The 27,815-nt window shown below is 28.0% G+C and overlaps 1 protein-coding gene across 4 annotated transcripts in view; it reads right to left on the minus strand.

The window, feature by feature from the left end:
* Positions 1-6,013: 6,013 nt before the first annotated feature.
* The window catches only part of LOC129914520 (RGS domain-containing serine/threonine-protein kinase A), a 275,189-nt gene continuing 253,387 nt past the window's right edge, over positions 6,014-27,815 (minus strand). For all 4 annotated transcript variants that reach the window (XM_055993816.1, XM_055993819.1, XM_055993815.1 and 1 more), the window contains 2 exons: positions 14,335-14,764; positions 6,014-7,693 (listed from right to left, as the gene is read on the minus strand). In XM_055993816.1, coding sequence (XP_055849791.1) covers positions 7,535-7,693; positions 14,335-14,764 — 589 coding nt within the window. In that variant the 3' untranslated portion in view covers positions 6,014-7,534. The remainder of the gene's footprint in view (positions 7,694-14,334; positions 14,765-27,815) is intronic.

Below are 27,815 nucleotides of genomic sequence, written 5' to 3' on the forward strand. Positions count from 1 at the left end.
CGGTCATCAATGGGGTATTAAAATCTTACAGGGTAAAAGGAATCGTATAGAACTGATACATATCTTTAAACAGATCTTATTAAAGTACCTACTCATGGCATAGTTTTGAGTTTAACGAACAAATTAGCAACCCTTTGCACTGGTATATTTTTATTGACACAGCTGAACGCAAACAGTCATACCATCAAAAATAACCATCTATAAATTTCTGAAGAACTATGCTTGCAATCTATTATCACAAGTTTTATATGAATAATGTTTACATTGTACAATAACTAAGTTCGCAAAACTTATAATTTACCCACTTTAAAAGTGGGTATCTATGATTTTGACGAAATTCGTACCTGTTACGAGTAACTTTAAAGTATTTTTTTTATCTTCAAAGCTACAAGTGTTGTTTGAATTCCAGTTAACACAATATCGTTTCCGTAGTGGAATCCCATAACAAATTGTTGTGAATCATAAGCTTGATTCATTCGAAGTTTGTATACCTAAATATTTTTGAAGTCATCAATTTTGTCAAATGTGCTGATTAATTTGTAGACCTTAAAAATATTTGTTCCCAAATATAGACCACCGTCAGCTCTAAAATCAAAGATTTGACAAATTATATTAAAAGTAACATATCAATCAAATTTGATTTTAAAATATTGATTGTACATCATAATTTTATCAAGTAGTCTATATAAAAGCCCAAGTTTTTTTTTTATTGATGAATTTGTGTAATATGATCGCACTGCCTCGCTTTAATATCAACAAATTGCCACAAATGAATGACAGACAAGTCAGTGGAGCGCGTTCTCTTTTATTTATGATTGTGACAACAACAAAGCCACAATGAATATGAAATACAAAAAAAAGTGATGACTCTGTAAGAGAAGAGAAAACCATTGAAAGCGACGGATTGCATAATCGATCAGGTTTTTTTTTTTTTTAATACTTTGCGTTTCTTTGCTGATGCATTGGTTTGAACGGTTGACTACGACCGACCTCCACTACATTACACTTACTTCTCTGATATCGATTTAAATTGCATGCAAATCATTTATTGCCACGCGTAGGAAAATTGCATTTTATGCACAATATCATTGTAACAAAATAAATAAAACATATCTTTATGAGGTCTTGGAACTAAAAGGATCGTGTTACTTTGCAAAGTGTGGTTGTCATTTTGTTAGCAAAAAAAAAATTCAACTGTGTATTGTTATAAGAGAGTTTCTATATATTCCCACAATACACTTTGTAAAGTGGGCGTGTAGGCAAGTTGTTCAGGATAGAATGTGGAGGCATGTTCGTAAGTTCCTTTGTATTTTAATTTGAACGAAATCTCATTAATAAGAGTTAATTTATTTATCCAGAGATACAATATTGGTAATACTTAGCAATTAATAGTTTAAGACGTTAGAAAAAAAAAGTTTAAAAAGCAGTTAGGCCACTGTGGGTCTGATGGCCACTATTAGACCAGTGCCAATAATTTTTGAAAAAAAAAAAACAAATTATTAGCAGCTATGGAAAGGGGGTGGGTGGGCGGAAAAGTGGGTTGTGTGTCAAAAATCGTGTTTTTTACCATTTTTTGTCAAAAATAGACCTCCTATCGAAAAAAGTCAAATGCAAAAGTTGTAGATACTAAAAATATTTGTACAACTCTTAGTCAAAACATGTTTTTATATAACCTCGAAATTACTGAGAAAAATGGAAAAATACGAATGGTTGGATTTTAACAAAATTTAGTTAAAAAGTACTTTGTTATGTTTCAATCTATTTTAAATGATTTTTAAGCAAAAAGTTAATATTTGAATTTTTAACGAATTTAATTTGAAAAACTAGCCTATATTTCAATCAAAAAAGTTCCCGAAAAAAATTTTGATTTTTGAAAAGTTTCAAATGCAGTTATTAAGATTAAAACCTTTTATTTAAGATTGTGTGGAAAAACTATACTTTTGTTTTATAAAATGTTGAGAAAAATTGAAAAAAAAAACAAGATCGATTTTTCCGTAAATGACAGTAATATTGGCTAGAAATATTTTTCCATAGGAACCAAATTATACTTTTCTGATGACTTTTTACCTTCTTTATTTGAATTCAGCATTAGAATAGCTGTAACGTGCAAAGTTTTAAAGATATTGAATTTTGAACGTCCAAAACACTATTTTTGTGATGTGATTGAATTTTTCTGAATTCGGATTTGAGTTCAACGCACAAAAAAAACCATTTTTTACGTTTTGAGTTTTTTTTTTCCAAAAAATTAAATAGTTACTAACTTAACTTTAATTTTTTATAGTCGAAAATTAATGTACCTACGTCAATACTAGAAGTTCTTTGTAATTTGTTACACGCTTCATTGTTTTTAAAGGTTCATGTTAAAGTTAATTTATTTTATCAGTAAATAAATCATGGCTGCTTATTAATATTAAGTGTTATTAGAAAATATATAGACTAAACATCCATTAGATTGAGGTTAATTTAATTACGTAACATTGAAAAATCTGTAGCGAGCAAATTTCATAACTTTAATATTTACTGATGAAACGTGAAGCACAGTCTCTTTTTTTTCTGAAAAATATATAGGTATTTTAATTCTTCTTATTTTGCTTATTAAAGAAAAGATTACAGTTATATTATGAGCTTCTTCTTATTTTATACTTTTTTTTTGTCCTGATTTCTTATAACTTTCTTTTTCATGAATATAGTCTTATCAAATATTGTCCTAATGTCAAAACTTACATACCTAATATGATTAAAAAAAAAATGCAAAGTCCAAATTATTGAATCTAGGAAACCAGTAATAAAATGAAAATAATAGAACAAAAAGAATCAATATAAATTAAAAAAAAAAAATACTCGAAAAAAGTACGTATACGCCATACAACTTTTTTTTTGTGTATGGTATAAGATAGATTTTGTACATTATGATTATTTACATTAGGACAGGAAAGTACAGAAAAATATGATTGTGTAGAAAAAGACATAGCAATAAGGAACTAAGACTTTCACGAGAGTGTGGAAATTCAAGAAAGGGGTGCAAAGCAAAATTTTGAGATATTGAAAAGTTTTTGTAGATAACTAAATTCCCTATTAGAATAATGTTTTTATAAATTATTGTAAAAAAAAATCCATACCAAAACAATCGAAACAAACATAAAAAAAAATATTAAAACGCATAACTTGATTTTTAAATTAAAAATAATTGTATAATTTTTGATTTTTTCAAAAAATTATCATTCATACGAGGGCAGTTTGAAAAGTTCTCGGCCTGACCAATAAATCGCAATAAATTTTAAAACTTTTTTTTAATCCCTTTCTACAAATTCTCTTCTTATGCCAGCCACCTTGCGGAACGTTTTTTCAACATCAATTCTTCTGTCGAAATGTGGTAAACCCGCTCAAAAGAGATCCACATGGTCTTGCTTATTTTTCGCAATTTTAACCTTCGGTGGTCTAAAACCATTTTATGGACTTTATCGAGGTGTTATGAAGAGGTGGAAGTTTTTGCTTCCTCTTCTGGGTCAACTTCGACGCTCTGTCTGCCATGTTTAAATAAGGATGCCAACTTTTTGATCGTGGAATATGAAGGGGCATATTCCCCCAATGTCTAATAGAAGTCTTCTTTAATTTGATTTGGCGTCATATTCTTTTTGGCCAAATTTTAATAACAACTTTAATATTTTTTTTTTTTAATTTTTGTTGTTAGCAAAAGATAAGTTCAAGCAAAAAATTGCACTGATAAAAATACGTGTCCAATTTTAATGAAACTTAACATACAATTATAATATATATTAGGCTATTTGGGTAGTTAAAATTAATTTTTTTAAACAACGCCATCTATGTTAGGCCGAGAACTTTTCAAACAGCCCTCGTAACTGTAATTGTTGCCGGAGGAAAATAGACCACCATCAATTTTCAATAAAAAAATTTAATAAGCCCGGAATTTTGAAGGAAATTAAATGTTCTTTTTTTATTAAATTTCAATTTCGCAAAACATTTCTATCACCAAACTTTTCAGATCACGTCAAAATCGTTAAAACTGTATGCGTTAGCGGATCAGTGTCAAATTATTATAAATTTCAATTTCGTAAACTACTTCGAGTAGGTATTGGATTAGAAATGTATAAAAACCAAATAGGGTAAAAGCGGGTGAGATGGCATACCTTTTTTGTTTTTGGCATATTTTTCAAAGTAAACCACATTTCATATCTCTAACAATGCAAAAATGTTCTATATTCAATATCCAACGTATTGTTTGTTTTACAGAATTTTATATTTTAAATTTATATTTTTAAATTAATATAGAAAAAAAGTTAAAAAAAAACCATCTCCCCCTATAGGGTGGGTGAGATGGCGCATGAGTTTGTTTTAGGTTTCTATTGCCAAATTCATTGCACAAATGGTGGAACGATGTGAAGGAGTCAAGCACTAATGCATGCTGTATAATAGATTGCAACTAGTCGTCTTTTTTATAAAATTTGAACTTGGCTGAATTACTTAAAAAAAATATTTTGAGGGTGATATGGCACATGCTAAAACTATACTCAACTAAATAATTCTAGTAGGGAATGCGCCATTTCACCCGCAAAAAACTGCGCCATCTCACCTTTTTGCGCATAACTCATATTCGTAAGCACCCATAAAAAGCAGATAGAACTAGAGCTCAGATTTCACACGCAATGCATAACTTATACTCTCTTGTATGTATTGGTGTATCAAGGGCATTTAAGATCCCAACGACTCACAAAATATCGGAACAAAAAAAAAGGGCGAAAAAAAAATTCGAAAAAAATCATCACATGATTTGCTTTGAAATTTTTTTTTATTTTTTGTATCACAGATAAAGAAACGATTACTGGCTACTTCGATTTAAAATATTTAAAGAAAGCTAAAAATATTTTTCGTACATTTTTAGAGCAATAAATGTAAAAGATACTTAAAGTGCGCCATCTCACCCGCCGCGCCATATCACCCGCTTTTACCCTAAAATAAACTGCATACTTAAAATTGTAATCAAAACTTTAGTCTTTTGACTTGACATACATACTAGCATCCGTTAGGTTTTTGATTGTGAATTAATTAAATTTTATGTAAAGTATAGTATACAAATAAGTCAAATCGATAACGTTGTTAATTTCTGTCATTGCAAACTTTTTAAACCCTCATTTACTACTCTTATGCTATTAGTTGAAATTTTAAGAGACTTTTTCCTGACAATGTATTTAATGGTCAAAGTTTCCAGAGAACTTGGCTAGTCTTCATCATGACCCTAAATATTTCCCATCAGCTATTGAACTTTCCTGTAGCATCTTTACATGGCATAATCCATTTTAACTTTCTTTCCAAGGAAAAAGCTTACCATTTCTTATTTTACTTAATCTCTGGGTCTTCTTTCATTATCTTAAAGTGTGCTGAAAATCAAAAGATTCGTCTCCTTCTTTAATTAAAAGATAGTTTTTTTTGTTTGATTTTGATTTTGTTTTATATTCAAGTCATTTTTTCATACTCTATTGACTAAATAAAAATAAAAATTAAAATACTGTATTCTTTTCAAATTAAATTGGAATTTATCATCTTCTTCTCCTTTTTCATGTCAAAAAGTTTTCTTCTTCTTCTTACATTTTTTTTTTTTTTGACAATTACATACAAAATTAAAAACAAAAAAAATTAACAAAAATTATAGAAAAAAAAATAATTAAGATTCTATTGTAACAGAAAAAAATATTTAACAATGTTTTGAAAGTTTTTTAAAATAACAAAAAAATTTTGATATAACAAATTAAAATATATGTTTCGATAAGCAATTCTATGTAATTTTTTTTGAAATCGGGGATACAAATATGTAATAAATGAAATTTTCGAGCTTTGAATTTTTTTTATGTAACTGTAATTTTTATTTTTTTAATTTAAATTTTGAAATAATTTTTAACAATTTTTTCAATTAATTTTGCTTTCTTAATTTTTTTGTTTTTAAATTAATTTTACACTCAATGTGAGCGAATATCTTTTTTTTTACTTTTCTTCTTCATCTTCTTCATCATCATCTTATCATTCATCATCAATTCCATAAAGCTACTCTTAGTTAATTTACAAACTAATTGATATCTTTAGAATTAAAATTATTAATAATATTAATGTAAAACTGTGCATTTTTACATGAATTTTTTTTTTGATATCTTTTTGTTTTTTTTTTATCATCTCTTTTTTTTTTAATTTTGTCTAAAAAATTGAACTTCAAAAACTAATTTTTTTAAATAACAGAGAAAATTTTGAAAAATTTAATTTACTGATTCCGTGAAGGTTTTTCTGAGTTGTTTTTCTTGAAATTTTTGAAAAAAAGAAAATAATCACAAGTAGAAAAAATGACATATTTTATGCTGAGGCATCAAAAATGCATATTAATTCATTATTTTTGATTGCATTGAAACATTTTGTGTGGGCCTGCCGCGCATGAGACAATTATCTATCATCCATGTCTCTCCCAAGCTGCTTTATTGAATTCTAAGCTATGAGAAACAAGCTTAGATTCTGCTGCTATTATTGAGATATTTTTTTATATGTTTTATGTATGTTTTTCTTCATATTTGAGGTTCTTCGTCGTGTAAACATTTTTTGTTTTTGTTTTTTTTTTTTTTTTGTTTTAATCCTCCATCAATGAATACATGGTTTTATTGATTTGTTTTCTTATTTTCACTAAGAATTAGTTAATTTTTTAAATAAAACTACATATACAATCTGGTAAATCTCAGTCTTGTCGAAAGCAATTTTGCAGCAAAAAACAATTAATAATTTTTTGTGTAAATTGCTTTGTGTTTACAAAATTTCTTTTTGATTTGATTTTCATCTTCAATGTGTTTTTTTTTTTTGTATGTGATCTTGGGTGTAATTAATTTTTGAGTTAAGCAAAAGAATTTTTTGAGTTTATACAATTTTATATACTTTTTTTGTTCAACAAAGCTGCAGGATTTTGTGTATTTTTTTCTCGTTTTTAAACTAATTAAGATGATGAAAATGTCTTTTTTTTTATAGTGATCGTGTATCTGAATTTATATGTTCTCATTCTTTGGAACTTTTAGTGATTTTTATATAAATTTTAAACAACAATTTAAATATTAAAAATAATTAATTATTATTGTATTTAATTTTTTTGCTTAAAAATTATGGACTGTTTTTTTGTTTTTTTTTTTCTTTTTTTTTCTATCGGCTTAAGCTGAGAACATAAAATTAATACAGATTATTTTTCTTTTTTTTAAATAATTATTATTCTTATTTTTCTATAATTTAAAAAATAAGAATAGAGTTGAGCCCAAATCTACATTTAATATAGGGATGAACTCTGATTTGAGAGTGAGATTTAGAATAATAATATTTTTCTTTTCTTATTCAAATCTTACATAGTTCTAATACATATCCTGCGGGCATTTGTTAAATATTAATTAAAAATTGTAATAATAATAGTATTTGCCTCATAAATTATACACTTTTTTTTCAATGTTTTCTCTCTCACTTTTTTTGTTTTGTTCTCAAATAATTATTAACATTTTTTTTTTTAATAGACAAAGATTGTTTTTAATTGAGGTTTCAACTCTGGTGGTATTGCTGGTGCTGGTTCGGCCGGTTTTTTCGCCACTAATCGCTTAAATCTTCCACTAAATTGTTTGCGGAATCCTTTGAATCCATGTTTATCATTGGCATTTACTATTGCATCCTAAAATGAAAAGAAAAAGAGAAAAAAAATTAGTAAATTGTTTAATTTAAATGTGTATTTTCTAGAAATATAAGATTATGATGAGAAAATGAAATGATTTTATGTGTGTTTATAGTTTGAGAGGTGGAAATTGGAGTAGTTTATCTTTCTGCGAAAGAAATTTGAAAAAATACTTGATTTTAGAGAAGATATGGAAGATTTTCCTTAAATGGCGCCCAATGCGTGACCATGTTTCTCAGCTTTTACGCTATTCCGACTTCATTTATGACTGGGATTATATAATTTCAACCATTTTAAAGCTTATTTAGCATTGAACTTATCAGATTCTTTTGTATTTCAAAGGTTTTTTTCCAAACAAAGGAATTAAATCTCTAACAAACATTCTTCAAATCAAAAGCTTGTGATAATGATTCTGTATTCATTACAAATTGACACAAAATAATCATTAATTTGTGCAAAATAGATCAATAGATAATTGCTCAAGAGGAAATTGTCACAAAAATGCATAAAAAACAGAAAAATAATAAAATTGAGCTAGTTTCACATCGCTTAATAGTCTTTTTGACCCCCCTTCAACAAACTGCCTACTTCGCCTCTTTCTTCTTCCATTCAATGTCAATTTGAACGTTCAGTTAGTTGTACACAATCTCTCTCTAAGCACCAAACATCATGCGCCAGCTTCGTGTTACCAACCAAAGCAAGCACAAACATAGAAAGAAAAATAAAATAAAAAAACACCAAGACAGAAGGAAAAATTGTATATATACATTGACGTTTATCTGTGCTTGGCATGGTTGGTTGGTAATATCATTTCTGGTCGTTGTTGAAGAAAATGCTGTTGGAAATATCAACTGGCGACGCTTTGCTTTTGTTATTATAAAACACAACTAGGTATTCAATACAAAAAGCCAATAAGAAAGAATTGCGATAAAACTGAGTGTGGAAAAATAAATGAAGACAAAAAAAAAATATCCGGAATGAAGCTCAAAGCCTCGATTCAAATATATAAAACCACAACGACCCATATCGTCGATTGGTTCAGCTTTGCTGTGCTAAGATCATCAGCTGTGGTGTCTATCATTGTATTTGTGTTAAACAAACTCATCCGCAAAATCTACCAAGCCAACTCATAATGATCGTTCATTTTTAACAGAGATGTTACTAAGCACGATTCCCCCGCAAAAAAATAAAAAAAAAATCAGAAAAAAAGTAACGATTCAAATTTCAACTGAAAACTCAAAAATTCCCAGCAAATTTATATCCAAGGCACAAAAAAATTAAAAAAAAAACAGAAATAAGGTCTGGCACTGTGACGGTTGCCGTTTGTCGTCGATCGTCAATAGTCATCATCGTCATCGCATCGTGTCGGGCGCTGGTTATGTCGTGGCTTTATGGATGGGATTTGCCAATCATTTCTTTTGAAGTCTGAAAGTTTGTTTTATTAAGTTTTTTTTTTGTATTTTTTTTTTTGCTTGATAAGAGATACAAACGTCAAACACATACAAATACAAATGTATGGCATGAAAATTGTATAAAAAGCCCACAAATACAAAGAGCTTGTGTTGTGGCCTATTAATCCCAAACCTTGTTTTTTTTTTATTATTATTTCCAACCTAACCAACCGTTGAAACAAAAAAAAAAAAATGAGAGAGAAACGCGAAGGCACTCGCGTTGTCGTGCCGTCGTCATCGTCATCATGAGTGTGTGTAAAACTGAGTTTTTCTTCTCTAACTTTCAATGAAATGAAATTCACCTCTTGACTTTACAACTGGAAATAATTCAAAAAAAAAAAAAAAAAAAACAAACAAAAGCACAGCAAAGTAAAGAAATAAAAACGCGTAATCCAACAGCAACAGTTTTTTTTTTTTTACTGTAGATATGTTTGTATATATGTACAAGGAGATATGTGGTTTTTCAATTAGCCTCGCGTTACTTTTAATTGGAATATACTTTTTAAAACATAAAAATACAGTTTTGTCTTTGAAGTCAAAGAGATATAGATATACACAAAGAAATTCAACTTTTGATTGTATTTTTTGAGAAATTGAAGTAAAAGTTGGCATTTTTATGACTTTAGATACTATCTGAAGTGAAAATCTGCGTGATTTTGTTGGTTTTATATTCAACCAAATTGTATTCAAACTGCGTTAGAAGTAGTTTTTTGTATTATTTATGTTTAAAATACAAAAAGATACAAAAGTATCTTAACTATATATATGAGTATCTTCTACGCTTTAAAGGTATAAACCTTTTAATTAAAGTACATAGAATGAAAAAATATTGAAATTTGTAAAGAAATATCACAAACTAACATGTTTTGTGATATATCACAACTTTCATAATGCATCAAAGCAATATTTTATATCCATGTTATTAAACATACTGATTGCTTAAAACAAAAGTTCCTAGCCCTTTGTAAATCATAAAGAAAGGGTTTCTATAGATATCACAGAATGTAATACATGTATCACAAGCCATTTAGAAGCCTCAAAGACCTCAAAATTTATTTAAAACTTGTTTCATTTTATGTTTAATATTCGGAACAAACTAGAAAATTAAAAAAAAGATACAAAAATCTTTGCAAACCCAGCGAAAAAATAAATTTTATTTTTGTTAAAGGTTTATTTTTAAATTTTCCGGCATTTTCATCGCACTTTTTTCTGCTAATGCAAAATTATATTTTAAAAATAAATGAAAAAAAAAGAGAAAATGTGTGTAAAAATAAACCAACAGTTCGTTAAAATGTCGTAGTATTTTAATACAAAAATAAAAAACAGACAGACAATAGAGAATATACTACAACACGTCCAAAGTGAAGACGACGAGTTTATTTTTATAAGAAGGTGATCTTGACTTGCTGTGATGTATTTTTGTCTTGTACAAGCGAATTTTTTTTTTTTTGTTGTTTTTTGTTTGCTAAAATTGCAATAATTAAAGAGGAAGAAGCAAAAAAATACAAAAACAAATCTCTTAACTATGCATAAATTTAGAAAAAAAAAAATCATAAAAAAGAAAGAGATAGAAATAGATATTTGTGGTGACAATTTTTTAATATTCCTCTACAATGTTTTATGCTTATTTTTTTTGCTAATTTTGTTTGTTTGTTATTTTTAAAATAAAAAAAAAAAACTCTTGTATAACAACTTGAATGCATATTTAATTTTTTTTTTTTTATCATTGAATGTGAATTATAAGAAAATTAACTAACAAGCTTATTGTTTCATTAAGTTTATATTGTTCAACAGCTGTTTAATAAATTAAATTAAATAATAAATTACGTTTGTTTTGCAATATTAAATATGAAACATAATCTATTGACGTAAGAATAAAAGGTAAGTTGCACGTTTCAAAAAAAAATTCTTTTTAAAACATTTGTTTAAATATCAATTTTTTTTTTTGTTTTGCAAAATTATCAAACAAACCAAACAGCAAAAAAACAACAACAATAAAATTGAATTAATAAAATAAATATTCTGCAGTTTTTTTTAAGTGGCAAGCAGCAAATTATCAAAATGAAAAAAAAAAAAATTATGAGAATTTCTGTGAAAACGAATACAATGGCATCACTGAAATACAAACATATCCGGGAAAAAAGGAAGGGAGACTAAACTCTATACCTACAGCCAAAAATTCAGATATATACAATTTTTGTGATATTCCCCTGTAGCCCCTCATTTAGCTGTCATAAAAAAAAAAAAAAAATATATACCAAAAAAACTGTACCCGTATTACCAGCTAGTTTGGGTTTAAATTATATTTTTTTTATTTGCTTTTGTATATAATTTTATTTAATCCAGTAATGGTTGGTTTTATCCAGTTATATCAACTAAAACAACAAAATTTTATAAATTTTCACTTTGAAAGTCTACAAAAAAAGGATTGTCTCAGTGTACTTTGAGCCTGAGGTAAAATTAAAATATAAAAAAAAAAAAACTGAAGCCAACGAACTCTTGAGAGTACCTTACTTCGTGAGAAGGACATAATATTACTTGCCAAAAGGGAAAGCAGCGCAGCAGTGGTGCAAGAACAAGGGAGTAAAAAAACAGGAAAACGTATATAAATGACTGCCATTCCTACAGGAGTAAAACACAAAGGATTACTTAAAGTTAAGATAGGGCTGGCAGCCCTATCTTTTTTTTTCGTATAAATTGTTCTGTCTTTCAATCGATCAATGAACTTTTTAAAACATTTTTTTTATTCATTATTTTGTGTTCCTGTGTGTTGTATAGATGTAGAAATGTGTATAGATGTGTATAAACATAAAAAAAAATAAAATTCGTGTCTGGAAATGCTTGAGTGTTAAGTTCCATTGCCTCTTGTTTAAAACAGACGCAGACGAGACTGTATTATTCTTTTTTTTCCTTATTCCTCATTTTTGCAAAAAAAAAAAAAAAACCCTGGATTATTGTAAAGACTGGTTGCTGTGTGTGCTTGGTTTGCTGCTGCTGCTTGCTGATGGTGTTATTTTACTTTGGTTTATTTTTAGTTCAAAACCTTTTGAAAAAAAAAACTATCTATAACCACGTACTGGTTATAGAGTCTTGCACCCATGCTGGTTTTTTTTTTTTTAATACAATCCCCAAAAGGGATTGTAAAATAATACGAAAACACACAAAACAGGCACACGAGTTAGGTGCACTAACCTATCTGTCTTTTATGATCCTGTGTGCAGCTGGTGCAGCAGCAGCAGTTGTTGCAATTGTTTTTGGCAGGCAGTTGTTTGCTGGCTGGACGAGACCTAGGGCAACAAACAACATCGTGTAATTGATTTTATTTTTGTATATTTTTTTTTCTTCCTTTCTTATACAACAATGTCTTTGCACTGGCTTATTGTACGAATATAGGAGACTCTACAAAGCATAAAAATGCAATTTTATAATCTGATTTAAGGACAGAGTATTCACTGTCATACTATAATGCACCATGCACACCATGTGGTTTGCATGTGCAAAGGAAATTCTTTGAATTTTTCCTTTGTTTGTATTTTCCATAATTTTTGAGTTAAGACAGTTTTGTGCCATTTATGTTGATATTTGTTCGCAATACACATGAAACAAACTAAAATAAGTGGGTTGAAATGAAGAATAGGTCAGTTTTGACCTAAAGATACGAGGTATACATGATAGATACTTTTGTATCTTTTGCTAAATTTCATGATATAACACCCAAAAGCCTTAATTTGAATGAAGAAATAGTTTTAGAATGTTATGATGCATTTGAAACAGAAAAGATACTATGTATTTTCGAGATATTTTCTTGAAAAAGGCATAAATAAGAAGAAAATCAATTTTCATCAATTTTGATAAGAAGATACTTTTGTATCTTAAAGATTTTTGCAAAAATAGTTGAATTCAAATGTTCTTTAACAAATTGTATCATTAGAATTACAATATATACAATCTGAAGGCTGTAGGACTCTTGTGATACCTTCTATAAAACTGTGATATCTTACTTTTTCATGTAATATTGTATTAAAAAGAGCAAAAATCATTGTTTTAAGCCATTAAACTATAATTTGAAGCATTAGAGATTTAAATTTAACTTAGATTTGAAGATACTTTCGTATCTTTGAGATGTTTTTTAAGGATTTTGATGTTAAATGGAAAACTCTTGTGATATTTTCAATAACGTTGTAATTATCTTTAGTTTTATGTTATTTTATGTTTACAAAAGCAAATATCATTACAACAACAAACATAAACACAAGTCATACTTTTGAAAAAGTACTTTTAAATGTTAGAATTACATATAAAAAGAGTGATACCTTTCAATTGGTCAAACCAAATTGAATGTCAACAAAAATTACAAGTATTTTTTGAAATTGTTCTAATATGAAAGATAAGTTTGTATCTTTGAACGTTAAGTCCTTAAAATAAAAATTAAACACTTAAAAATAACATTAAAGTATTTGTGATATCTAGCTAACCTATTACATGATTTTTAAGGTTTTTTTTGCAGTCTGTGATAGATTGTAATATCTTTCTATTCTCTATTAGAAACTATTTAAAATTAAATAATGTTGAAAACTCTTATGTTACAAAAATAAAATTGCTTAAAAAATACAAAAAATCTTGTGATACATTTAAAATAATCTACAAAATCACAAAATTTCTTTAGAAAACAATGCGAAATTTTATAGAAAAACAAAAACAGTCTTCAAAAACTTCTTTAAAACTTGAAAAAGTGCTCTAAAATATGAAGAAATAACCTTGTGATACATTTCTTTTCAAATTTGAATGAAATTACAATACTTTTTCATCTGACAGTGGAAAAACTGTACAAATTTAATGTATTTCAATTATATACATTTTCATGTAACTGAATGATGTTTAGTTTAATATTATTTTCTCAGTTTGTTTGAGAGTTTTTCCATTTCCAAAGTTCAAGCATGACTGTACTTGACCGCAATTCTATGCATCTTTTTGCTCTTTTTTCTCTTCTACTATACTTCTTCTCCTTTGTGTATATGTCTCATGTGCATATTATGTTGCACTGCACCCATAAGAAACAACAGAAACAAACTCTCAAGAAAGAAAGAGAACTCATGTAATTATTGTAAAAAAAAAAAAATGATAATGATGATTGAAAATGTTGATAGAAAAATGTTGATAAGAAAAAAAAAAAAAAACATTAGTACTTACAAAATTATTACTGCAATTATAGATGTTTGGTGTTGGAGCTTTTGGTGGAAATACCCAGCCATTCGATGCTGGATTTTGTCTAACAAATGTTACTGTTGTTGTTGTACCATTATTGTTGTTGCAATTACCATTGATTGTCGACTGTAAATTGTTGTTATTCATATTGGCATTATTTTGATTATGATTTGCCTCAAAACTTGTTGTCGATGATGATGTTGAAAACATTTGTTGGTTTTGACTGCTACTATTACTGCATTGACTGCTTGTACTATTACGATGATTGTTTTGATGATGATTATGTTGTTGATGATGAATGTTGTTATTGTTGTTGTTATTCATATTTGCAGGCGTTGTTGCAAATGTTGTTGTTTGAGCCTCAATGTTTGTTGCCGGACTGGCTGAGGATGTCTCTTCACGTTTGCGCAATTTGCTACGAACAAGACGCATTGTCATTAGAGTTCCTGTACTTCCGACCATAATTTAATTTATATATATATAATTTATATAATAATATTTTTATAACTTAGAATGTTTTTTTTTTTATAATATTTAATTCTTTATCACAAAAGAAGAAAAAAAAACTATATATCACAGTTCAGTTCAGTACGCGGGTTTTTTTTTTTTGTTTGTTTTGTTTTGTGTATAGAAAGATTTGATATGATTTTTTTGTAAGAGGGAGGTGTGAATATCTTTTTTTTTTGTTTGATGTATCGATTTTATACAATTTCGTACAAAAAAAAAAAAAATAAACTTTGAGAGAAAATGTTATAGCTTCGATTTATATAGATAAATAGTTGAATTGCTTTTAAAGCCACAAACTTTAAATTTTTCTTTTTCTTTTTGACTAGAATATCGATTTTATTATATCTTTTTTAGCTGCTTCCTTCTTCGTCGTCTTGTCAAGGATATATGATATGGATTGGTTTGATTTTTGTGGTGGTTTTGGTTAAGATTTTTTCTTCAGAGAAGCTATTTTATAAACAAAAATAGACTTCACTTGGAATAAGAAACAAATTGTTAACTATATGCCACTAAGTAGTACATTTGATTAATAAGTTTTGTTCGCCCTATTTTGGATAGTTTGAACTTGGTTTGTGTCTCAAATAATTGCACGTTTTTCTGTTCTCATTTATTTTAAACTGAAACTTTGCTGTTTGTTTGATTTTGGTTTGTTAGCACTAGAGAGATGCACTTTCTCTTTGTCACAGATATTTTTTAATTTTTATTTCAAAACAAAAATTATTTTTTTTTTTTTTTTTTAATTAAAAACCAAAAACAATGCGATTTTTTATATCTTTTTTGTGAATTTTTTTTTATTTAGATTTCACTTGCTTGCGTGTGATTCACTGAAATACTTTTTTTTCTTTTTTATTTTCTTGAAATTAAATTAAACAAAAAATTTCTCTGCTCCTTTCTCTGCAAAGAACCGCGTTGTTCCGTTTAACTAGAGAATATGAGAGCAGGCTGATGTTGTGTCGAGCATTTATATAGCCGCTCGCTCACGAAAAAAATGTTCGATTTTTGCTTTCTGCTTTTTCGGTTTTCTTTTCTTTCGTTCGTTTTTGTCGTGTCTCGTCGTCGTTTTTGCTTTGTGCTGAGCTGTGTATTTGCTCGTGTTTAGATATAGTATCTATACGAGAGGCGATATGGTTATGTTTGGTTTAGTATTGTGACGTCATAGATTGAATATCTAAACATATGGTTCCGTTATAGTAGTCGTTGTAATTTGGACATTTCAATGTGAGTGTTATAGGAGTATTATAGCGAGAGACCCCTATAAACACACACACATAAATAAAAAGCAGCAAAAAAAAAGTATCTACGGTGAGTCCCGCATTGAATTGAAGTGAAGTTGGTTGAAGGAAGTATAGTATCTACAAATAATTATACCCAATACAGAGAGTGTATAATAATTGTCTGTTATCGGCAACACGCATATAAATTTAATTTTTATATGTGTATTTAGATGGCAGTTTTTTTTTTCTGTTTGGATATATTTTACGAGAGTAGATGTAGAGTGTATTGGTACTGAGGAAAAAAAAGTGAGGTTCTGTCTATAGATACTTTTTTTTTCCTTCTATTTTACTATTTGAACATAGTAGCTTGAAGAAATAAAATATCCCCTCGTGTAGATTCCTAGATAGATATCACCCATTTGGTGTGGCGCAGAATTAACAGAACGAAAAAAAAAATAACGAACATTTTGTAGGAAATTATGGAACCGTTTTTAAGCGACGTCATCAGAAAACAAACAAATATATCTATCTTCTATTTGAATTTCATTATTTTTACACGCTTTTTTTTTGTTTTGATTTTTCTATAGTGTATCTATAAGCTTCTATAGAAGCAAACTATAGGTAGAATATATTAATCATTATAAAATAAAATGTCGTGTGGCAATGACAAAATTGCGAGCCTTACCTAGCTACCTACTGAGTGCATTTTCCTGTTGTTATATGAGTTGGTTTTTTTTTTTTGTATCTTCATGAATATACCTTCATATAGATACAAAAAGTATCTGAAAGTAATTATTATTACGAATGGTATAAAGATTTCATATGAAAATGCATTGTATATATGTCTATAAAATAGAATGGCAGCGGCGACGGATGGCGGCAGCGGCATATGGCGTATAGAGTGTGTTAGAGTCTTATAATATCTGTTTTGTATTTGTTTCTTTGTTTGTTTGACCGTATTCTTAAAATCTCAGGGTTAACACTATTTCTATGTGAGTCAGCTGGTATATCAAAACCTTCTAAATCAAACCCTAGCCCCCCTGAATGTGAAGTAAGTACTTCTGTTGGGCGCCATTTTTTAGAAAATAATTCAATTTATTAGATTATTGTGACATGGGAAATATTTGGCAAAATTTGTTGCATAATAGTTAACAATTTTTTTGTTTCTTATGTGTTCTCAAGTGTTCTTGAGTTATTGAGAAGGTGTGTAGAAAGGTGTGCATCGATAAAAGTTTTACCTACGTAGGTTGTGTTTTACCACTTCTTGTGGGGAAATCTGGGTTTTTTTCATTTTTTTCTTCTCATTTGTTTGTTAATTATTTATATTTTTGTTTATAAACAATTAGAAACAAATCGAATTTGAAATTTTACTTTCAATAGAATTTTATAAAACAAAAAAAAGTGGGAACCTGAATTTTAAGGGGATTTTCGATTTTTTATTATATTTTTTAAATTAACAAGTCAATATAAAAAAAATTAAAATTAATGACGTTTGTTTAATATTATTGCGGTGTTTGGTTTTTTGTTGTCGCACAGCACACAAAAAATAAACATATGTGTATGGTATAAGTACGCGCGGTTTTTGTTTTGGTGTATATAATCTTTCTGACTAAGTGCGACGATGATGTTAAGATGTGTTATCAGACTTTATTTTTTTTTTGTAATCATTTACGCCCAGCAGCACAGTTGAAGGCGAAAAGTTTGTATTTGTATTTTTGATGAATCATAGGGAGTGTGTATTATGATGATTTTTGGGAGAAAATAGAGATGTTTACTATATTATTTTGATATTTACATAGAAGATGTTTATTTTGGGCGGTTTTTTCCGTTTTAAAATGATGGGAATTTTCTTTGGGGAAATATAATTCGAAAAGGTTAGTAACAGATAAAGAAATTTGATTGATATTTTAAATAAACATTTTAAAAATGGTAAAGTGCAATTGAAATTTTTGATAATTTACTGCCTCTCGTGCTGATTGGGTTTTTTTTTCAGAAAACAATGTCGTTAATCTCAGAAAAAATAAACAATTAAAATGCATTCTGAGGGTAAGAATGTCATTAATTGACTGTTGAATTGTCAATTTTTGGGACATTTAATAATATTATGCATTTAAACGTTTAAGTTTATTGGAGGAAGAAACATAACTTTTTCCTCCTGGGGTATCATAATCAATTTCATGCAGATCTTCATAGCAAATAACCAGCGGATAAACACGACGCTTTCAACGGTATCTCATTTGTCAAATTATTATAAGTTATTTAGATGCTATGATGCAACTGATGAACATATACACACAAATGTGCCTCCTGGTCAAGCAGATAACCCTTTTTTTTGGTTTCCCTATAGTCAGGTTAAACAAATTGGCTCCTGTATCACAGGTTCTAGAGAAAAAGAAAGTGTTAGCTGCACTACAGACATCGGGAAGACTGTTGAAGGGTTATTTCTGGACAACTCATCACGACACGAGTACGGGTTAATATTAAACATTTTTACAAGCTAATGCAAATCAATTGAATCATATGATAGCTTTGACTATGTATCACGGGCTCTAGAGAAAAAGGCAAAAGACAGACACTAAACAGCTTGAAGACGACACACGGATGATACCCGGACAACTCATCACGAAAAGAGAACTCTTGCCATAAGTACGATTTTATCTTTAGAATCCTTTCTAGCCAATGCACACCGCCAAAAGTAGGTCACAGCTAGACATACAACGAGTTCTAGATGAGTAAACACTTCAAGCTGCGAATCAACCCAGCATATCACAGCGGATAATATCCTAGGACAACTCATCATTGACAGCTCATCAGAAGAAAATTTCCTGAATAAGAAGTTTTCTATTTTCTATTCAAATGCCACAGTCACCACGACAGGATCTAAGAAATTTGAAAACAAAGAGTAGGCTTGGTCGAAAAAGAGACAATTCTAAAAAACCGAAGCAACTAACAGCCGGTTTTAACCTTGGAGACGACGAAGGTTTCATTAAAAAGCTAGTACCTGCGGGTTCTTAAATCGGTACTCAAGCTATTGAAAACGTTGACAATATAATCACTATGGCATAGAGGATATTAGTATTTTTAAAAGTTGCACTTTGCAGTGGTTCAAAAAGATCCAGTAACAACTTCCATTATAGACAAGAAGCTATGAAAAAGCTTTAAAACAAAAAGGCGTTTGGAAGGCTAAATTCATGATATATACTCTTAAAGCAATTCTTAATTATGTGGCTCAGTCCTCGAGCTTTTCAGAGAAGTTCCAACCTTTATTTCAAGTTCTCACCCAAGGATTCTAGTGAAGTATTAGTAACAAAATTTTGTAAATGACCATCAATATATCAAACCCATCAAATAAGCCTTCGGAAAGTTCAAAAGTATTGCTAAAAGGTAATTCAACTCAAATATTTTGCATTAACTGATGTAAGTGGCTTTTTTAATTTTTTTTTTTTTTTGTTTGGTAAAGCTATAAAAAAACAGGTCATCCATAAATACACTTTTGCTCTCGAAACAAATCCAACAAAAGCCTTTTTAAGGAATTATGATTCAAGAAGTCCTTGTATAAAAAAAAAAACATACTGATTTTTTTGTTTTGCTTTTGTTGCTGTAACCAACATTTTTAACCAATGAGTAATTTATAAAATTTATTTTTAAAACATATACCTAACATGTAATGTTGTTGTAAAAATTCCAACAAGTTCATCATTTTCTTTAAGAAAAAAAAAATAAATACAAAAAAAAAACAACGAAAAATACCAAACTTGCTTGATGACCAATATTATAACTTGTTTTATATATATATTTTTTTTAAATTTTTTTATTTGTTTTGTTGTTATTTTTTTGGTATTTTTTTTTTAATGCAAAGTTAAGTTAAGAGATATCTCTGACTTGATTGTTTTTTTTTTGTTAAGCTCTCACCTACTGACGTATTTTGTATCGGGTTTTGGTGCGCATTCGGTTGGGCGCCAATTGTCTTTGCTGTTAAATTTATTTATAATCCATATTGTTCTAAATTTATTCTTTGGTTTTTTATCGATATATTTTTTTTTTCTTTGATTGGAATTTTTTGATTTAACTTTTAAGTCTCACCACCCCACCCTACTCACAGGGTGGATTCATGTGAGAGGGTTCTCTTTTCTTGTTGGTCTTTCATATTAATGTCGCCAAACAAATAAATATTAAAAACCGTTGGAACTTGTTTATGTTGTTTTTTTTTTTTTTTATTTTTATTTTTTAAACAAGTAGTTTGCTTTTGCTGATGGCACAAACAAGAAAACAGTTAAATTGAATTTCATCAAAAATTTATATTTAAGTTTTTCTGAATCATGAAAATTATATTTACGAAAAAATCTCTTGATTTTAACAATAAGTTATTGATTTTAAAAATTAAGAGTTTATGTATTTTTTTTATGAAAATATTTGATCATAAAAGTCAAAGTTATTGCTCTTTTCTCAATATGGGGTTACTTATCATAATCTTTTGAGACTCCCTGTGGATTTGCGTGTGTTGTTTATTTTTAATTTGAATTTTTTTTTGGGAATAAAATTAGATAATTTTTAATATTTCTGAGAAAACTAAATAAATCTATTTATGATTGCAAACAATCATAGATAAATTTAAAAAGTGTTTAATTAATTAATGGGTAGCTCTTAGATACAGCTTAATATGAATCATTTTCTATTAAAAATAAAAAACAGAAGAGTTCTTGAAGCATGTGGTTACTCTTAGACGCGTCTACGTCTAGTGTCTAGTCTAGACACTTAGAGAAAATATAGAAAATTACTTAAATAAGTTTTTTTTTATATTTTTAGTTAGACTAGATATCATTGATTGAAAAGTGAGTTGAGTCAGCTTCGTTTTTTTTTAAACTGATTTGATTCCAGAAAAACAAATGATTTTTTTAAAGAAATTTAAAACTAATGGATTTTATTTTAAAATAATGATGTTTTTGAAACCTCAGTTTTCGAGATTTTTATTTTACTAAATGAATACAATATTTGACTCGTCAGTTCGAATGACTTATACTCAGCACATTTTTCAAAGTAACCTACCCTTAGCTAATTTTTGAACTGCAAGTTTTTTCAACAACCACACAAATTGGTTTATCATTATTTTCAATTTTGCCTCTTGTTGACTGCATTGATTTCGGTCAGTACAAAAATGGAAAAGAATATAATTTTTTTTCTTAAAAACGACTTAAACGATTTTAATTAAAAAGCTCATGAATTGTGGCAAATAATGCCTTGCCTTTTAAATAAGAAAAGGTATTTTTTTTAACCATTATAAACTCAATCTGACTATCCGAAACCGATGTTTAGGTAAACATTTAATTTTTTTTTTTTTTTTTGAAAAAATAATGTTTGAATTTGTATATAAACCAAAACTATTATATTAAAAAAATTGTTGTAGAAAATGAGCGATTTTTTTTATAAAAAAAAAAATAAAATTTTACAGTACCTACAATAAAGTAATTTATTTTGCAAACAAAAAAAAATTTAGACTCAACAATAGAATTTTTTGAGTGTAAAAAAACCAAATTTCAAATAAAAAAAAAAAAAATGTACATAGTGTTAAATGCCTTTGATCATCTTTTAATATTTCTTTGGAATTCTTAGCTTCTAAGATGCTTAGTGTTTATTTAGCAATTATCTCTCCTGGCGAATTATATTTTTTTTGCAATAGAAATTAAAAAAAAAAAAATGCGTGGGAAATATTTTGATTTTTAAAATATTTTAATCGATAGATTAATGTGGCTTGTCTCATATATCACTTTTTTTTCTTTTAATTTTGCTAAACAAATGTTTTTTTTTTTTTGCTGAATAGTATGCAGTTTATCATTTTGTAATTAATAGCGGGCTACCTATTTATTTTTTCTCGTGTTTTATTTTTTTTTTTTTTTTTTGTAAGGAATAACACATTTTTATTTAATGTTAATTTTCCAAAATCTATATTAAAAGTGAAAATGATTAATTAACCATTAGATGGGCAGCTTAATTTCACAATTTTTAGAAATGAAAAACTCTATGAAACACAAAAATAATTTTCAAAATTAAATTGTAATAATGACCATTTAATTGAATATTAAATATATCATTATTTCGTATAATTTAGAATTAGCTTAGTACTGCACTTAGCTTTTAAAAATTAACTATTAATTCCAGAAAAATTGAAAAATAAATCTCTGATTTGTCAAACACTTGAAATGTTTTAAAAATTCAATGTCAACAAATCACTTAATTTTATTGTTTTGCAATGTCATTTTTTGTTTTGAAAAAAATGGATTGATTTTCAAAGATTATATTATTAAATAAACAAAAACTATCTATAGATCACTTTTTGTCTTTTGCGTATTTTCTATTTAAGAGTTGGAATTGTGCGGGATAATATTTTTTCTTGGCATTATTCCAGATGACTTTGTATTAGGTGGTTGACATAAAGGCACAAATGTCATTTGCCTTTTCAAATGGCCTTTTAAAAACCCTGAATTTGATAAATAAAATAGGTTCATTGGAGTTTATGAAAACATTTTCGACGGTCAAGAGGTTAAAAAACTGAGCTTTTGAAAACTATGCATGAAAATGGTAGAGGGTAAAAGAAGCAATGTGGGAGAATTGATGTGAATAAACTTTTGATTTTTAGAAAATTCCAAATACCTAGATTTCAATTTACAATAACGAAAAACTTCTTAAAAAGGACACCAATAATTATTACACTGGTTAACAAAATTAAACTTTTTTTTTGTTGCCGGAACAAAAATATACTTTTCTGAAGGTTTTTAGTGTGCTGAACTCGAATCCGTTGTCAGAAAAAATTAATCAGCTCCCGTTTTTGAAATATTACCTTTAGAAAATGCAGTAATTTGGGCTTTATTTTTTTATATAAGGTAAATTGTTTGAGCATATTTAGTAACGGTTTTTATAAGACCTATTTTCCACCTTTTTAAATCTGTTTAAACCTTTCCGATATCTTTTTTACTTCCCGAGATATCCTCAGTTGTTTGCATATTTCATAAATATTATAACGTCATTATCTCCTTTATGATATATGAAGCCAATGCCACTTACTTCATTTTAAGATATCTCGGGAAATAACAAAGATATCGGAAAGATTTAAAAAGTTCTTGAAAGAAGGAAAATAGTTTTTATAGAAACCGTTACTAAATATCTTCTAACAATTTTCCTTAAATGAAAAAATAAATTCCGAAGTAGTCAAAAAAACTTTTTTTTGCATTTTCTAACATTTTAAAACGGGAGCTGATCAATTTTTTCTGACTTCGGATTCGGATTCAGCACACCGAAAACCTTCAGAAAAGTATATTTTTGTTTCAGCAACAGTACCCTTGTTAACCAGTGTTATGGTGCTGCCAAAAAAAAAAATTTTTAGTCAATAAACATGTTGAATAAACAATGTTTATAATTTTTTCAAAAAAAAAGGGCGTGTGTTAATTGGGTTGGGGTCAAAATTCTGCCGGGGTCAAAATTCTTTTGTCAAAATTCTGCTTTCAAAATTCTGCTTTACAAAATTCTGCTTTCAAAATTCTGCTTTTCAAAATTCTGTTTTTCAAAATTCAGTTTTTCAAAATTCTGCTTTTCAAAATTCTGTTTTTCAAAATTCTGCAAAAAATTAAAAAAGGGTTTGTAAAATCATCTTCTTGAAAAATTTTCTGCTTATTTGATTACTTACCTTCATAATTTGTCATTCTTTGAAAGCAAACTAATTTTTGTTTTATAAATAAATAAATTTGAAAATATTAAGAAAAGGTTTGAATACATTTCCGAAAATAATTAAAATTTTTTTAATTTATCAAATAAAGATGAATATTCAAAAATTTTAATAAGAAAAGGAATATTTTGTATCAAACAACATCGGTTCCAATAAGTTAAACATAGATTTTATTTGAAAGAAAGTCAGTCTATGCATTTTAAAAAATATTTGCGACACTTAAACAAAAAAAATTAGGAAAGTACCAATGTTGAATTACATTAATGAGGTGTATTTTTCTTTTTAAAGTTGGGTTTTAAACGAGCAATTATTTTACACGTAATCATGTGGGAAATTTCCTAAATCCTCGCAGAAAAGCTGATTAAAAAAATCTTTGCTAACGCAATTCACACAAAAAATGCCTAAATTTGATCCCATTTCAAACTAAATATCAAACTTTAGTCGTAGTTAAGGTTATTCATATTGGTATGCATGACTGTCAAAATTCAACAAATATTATGTATTTACAGAGTTACAAATACAACACTTCTATTGGTGAAGGCTTATAGAAATTTAAACTTTTTTTATACGAAATTAAAAAAAAAATAGCTGTTATAATATACTCGCTAACACGTCTTTAATGAATTTTCAGTGCTTTAAAGGTTTAATATTAGCAAAGTGTTTTAGCATTGGCAAAAGTTTTGTTAGCATTATCAAAAGTTTTGATGGCTCAAGATATTCTTGAGACCTTGTTTTTAGACTTGGTACAGATTTAATGAAAATCGATTTATGGGACTTTTATACGATCAATTTTTGAAAATCTCAGCCCTTACAAGCTGTTTTCTTTGTTTTCTCTCTTTTATTTTTGTTGCAGAAGGCAAACTAAAGTTAAACAAACAAACAGTTTTATTTTTATTTCTTTATGTTTTGTATTAAAAAAAAAGTCTCAAGACGCCACCCAGTAGCGCGTGTGGCTGTTAAATACATTTTCATCGTACATCGACTCAAGTTTCCAATTGATATTAAAAAAAAAAAAACTGAAAATAAAAACTGATGACAGTAGGTACATGAGAAATCGTATCACAGAACGATGAGCATGCAGCACACGATTGCACTTCCTGCAATATGCAATGAATTTTTATTTAAAAATAGCAACACTTCAAACAGAAAATTGAAAAAAAAAAAATTAAAAAAAAAACTGACTCAACTGTGAGCACTCTATTTCTATATAAACTGTTTCTAAGGGCTCCTATTACATGACCACGTCTAAATAGACAAAAAAAAAATGAAATTAAATTGCTAGTTTTAGAATTTCCCTTTAATAAAGATTATTTACTGCGCGATGTTAAGATAGTTCAATTAAAAATTAAAAAAAAAATATATATATAAAATGTATTAATGAATGGTTGCACTTCAATTGATTAAGTGCAGTTTTATTGCCTCTCTGACCGAAACGACGACGACTGAAACGAAGCCGTGTCTATAATAACTAAAAATTCCGTTTCAATTGTTTTATGGAAAGGCAAACAAATTTTTTGTCTTATAAAACAATTTTTTTTTTTTTTCGTTTCCATAAAAGTAGGTAGGTATATAAGTAACGCGCGTTACTTCTGAGACAAGCTTTTTTTCTATTGTTACATATTTTGAAGTGGTTTCCTATCAAAAATTGATTTTGATAAGAAAAAATTCAAAAGGGTTGGGGAATTCCAATCTTAGGAAGTGTTTTTTTATTTGTTCTTTTTTGCATTTAATGGCTTTTGTCAGCTTTTCAACGCGTGACAGTTTCAAGATTGTAACCCTTCTTTTGTAATAAAAAGCTTATGAATGAAATCAATTAAAATTTTGTATTAATTGCTTTACACAATAAAAGTGAAGAAAGCGGGGGTGTATGATGATGAAAAAACCCACAAAGAACAATAAATGGCAAGATATCAATTTATTGGAAATAATTGTTTGCAAAAATTGACGACAGCGGCTTAAAAGGCTTTTAATAATTGTTGCTAACACGAAGTTATGGCATGCATATCAGTCAGAAGAGTAATATATTTGGTACAAATCGGTGTACACCAAGGTAGCCTTCTGAGGCCTTTACTTTTTTTTTACTTTTTATTACTGAAAATAGTCAGTTCAAATTTAAAGTGATGGCCACTGTCATTTAATAGTCTGACTGTACTCATTAAACATCAAAAGAGTTGTTAAAAAAAAATCCTAAAATCCACATATTATTTTAATTTTTTTTTCTAAACACTAAATCTCAAAGGTATAAGTTTTATATTCCTTTAAATCAGCTGACAATAGAATATCTCTTATGAATAAAGCAGGTATAACAAGATACTTCAATAAGATTTCAGGTATGCCTTACCTCTGGGTCTAAGAACTATTCCCTGAGACGAATTCTTTTTGTATTTGCTTTCTGCTTTGACCTTTTTTTCATCCATATAAATTTTGAAACTGTCATTAATACATAAAACATTTTTTTTTTTGAAGAAGAAGAAGGAAACATAGAAAAATAATATAAAAGGATTTTAGCTATGATGCAAAATAAAATTGATTTTGGCGCTCTTTTTTTTTTTTTTGAATAATTAAGTATGCAAATGTGTCGCAGTAACTTGCTCTACTTTAGTAAATCTAATGACATAGTTTTGATAAAGTTCAAATAAAGTTCAGATCAAAAGCAAAAAACATTGTTTACTTTGAGATTATTTCCTATTTCTCCTCAATGTAAAAAATTTAAACTTGATCCACAGGGTAATTACTGGTTTTGGAAAAAAAATTTCCTTTTTCCATTGTTTTGTGGACTTATTAGCGAAATACAAACAAATTACTAGGGTTACCGCTTCATATCTAGGCAGATTGTCAACCCTATTCAAATTGAGAAAGAAAAAAAAAACACTACAAAAAAAAACCATTTTGAACAAATAAGTTTAATTTTGTATACATTAAGAGGCAAAACTATACACATAACTTAAGTTGACACTCTCTCCTGGATATCTATAAAATGTCGTGTGACATCTCTCAAATATGAGATAGTACTAGCTAGGCAACCCTACTCCAATGCTAAAAAACGCTTATAATTATTTTAAACGTATGATAACACTGTGCTACAAAATAAAAAAAAAAAAAATACACCCGAGAAATTACATAGTGTAGGCTGTTTGTATGGTCAAATAATGCATAAAAATATTTTTGTTATATTTTTGGAACCCTCCATTTTTTTTTTTTAATTTTAGTTTTTGAAAAAGTCCAATTTGTGCTTAAATATGTATATTCTTTCAGAATATAACCTTACTTTATTTTTTTGTTTGGTTTATTTTCCAAAAAAAAATTGGGTAAAGTTGAAAAAATTGAGAAAAAAATCACTTTTTCAAGATTTATGGGATAAAAACCTACACTTAATTTTTTTAAACAATAGACTTCTATACATCATTCAAAAGGTCTGGAAATCCTCTTTCCAAAAACATATAACATATTGAGAGTTGTTAGAAAAATGACTGAGATATTGATAGATTACATCGTAAAGTCTTTAAAAATGGTTTTTTGGAATAAAAAAAAATGGAGGGTTCCAAAAATATAACAAAAATATTTGTTTGCATTATTCGACCATACGAACAGCCTACACTATGTAATTCGTCGGGTGTATTTTCAGTGTCGCATCGTGTAACTGATAGAGTGAAAGGCTAAAACATACATCATATTTTTGATAAGATCTTCTGCAATCTTAAAAATGTCGAATCTGTAAAATATAACAAGAAATCGGGAACCACACTCAAATGCTAAAAAAAACACTAAAAACTTAAAATAGAATAGGTCTTATTAGGAAGCAATTCTATCAAGCTTTGCTTACCAAAAATTTATAAGAAATACATATATTAGTGAAAAAATTAGTAAAGGTATTAGTAGCAGTAGTGCATGGTCGGGTAATAAGGCCCAATTTACAGAAAAACAAGTTAAAAATGATTGCAGTAGCACAAGGTCACAATTTTGTTTAGCTTACACTCATAAATAAGACCGCAAATCTGTTTCCATGTTATCGCTCACTTGCTGTCCCT

Source organism: Episyrphus balteatus, chromosome 3, assembly GCF_945859705.1.
Source record: "Episyrphus balteatus chromosome 3, idEpiBalt1.1, whole genome shotgun sequence".
Classification (NCBI taxonomy): Eukaryota; Metazoa; Arthropoda; class Insecta; order Diptera; family Syrphidae; genus Episyrphus; species Episyrphus balteatus.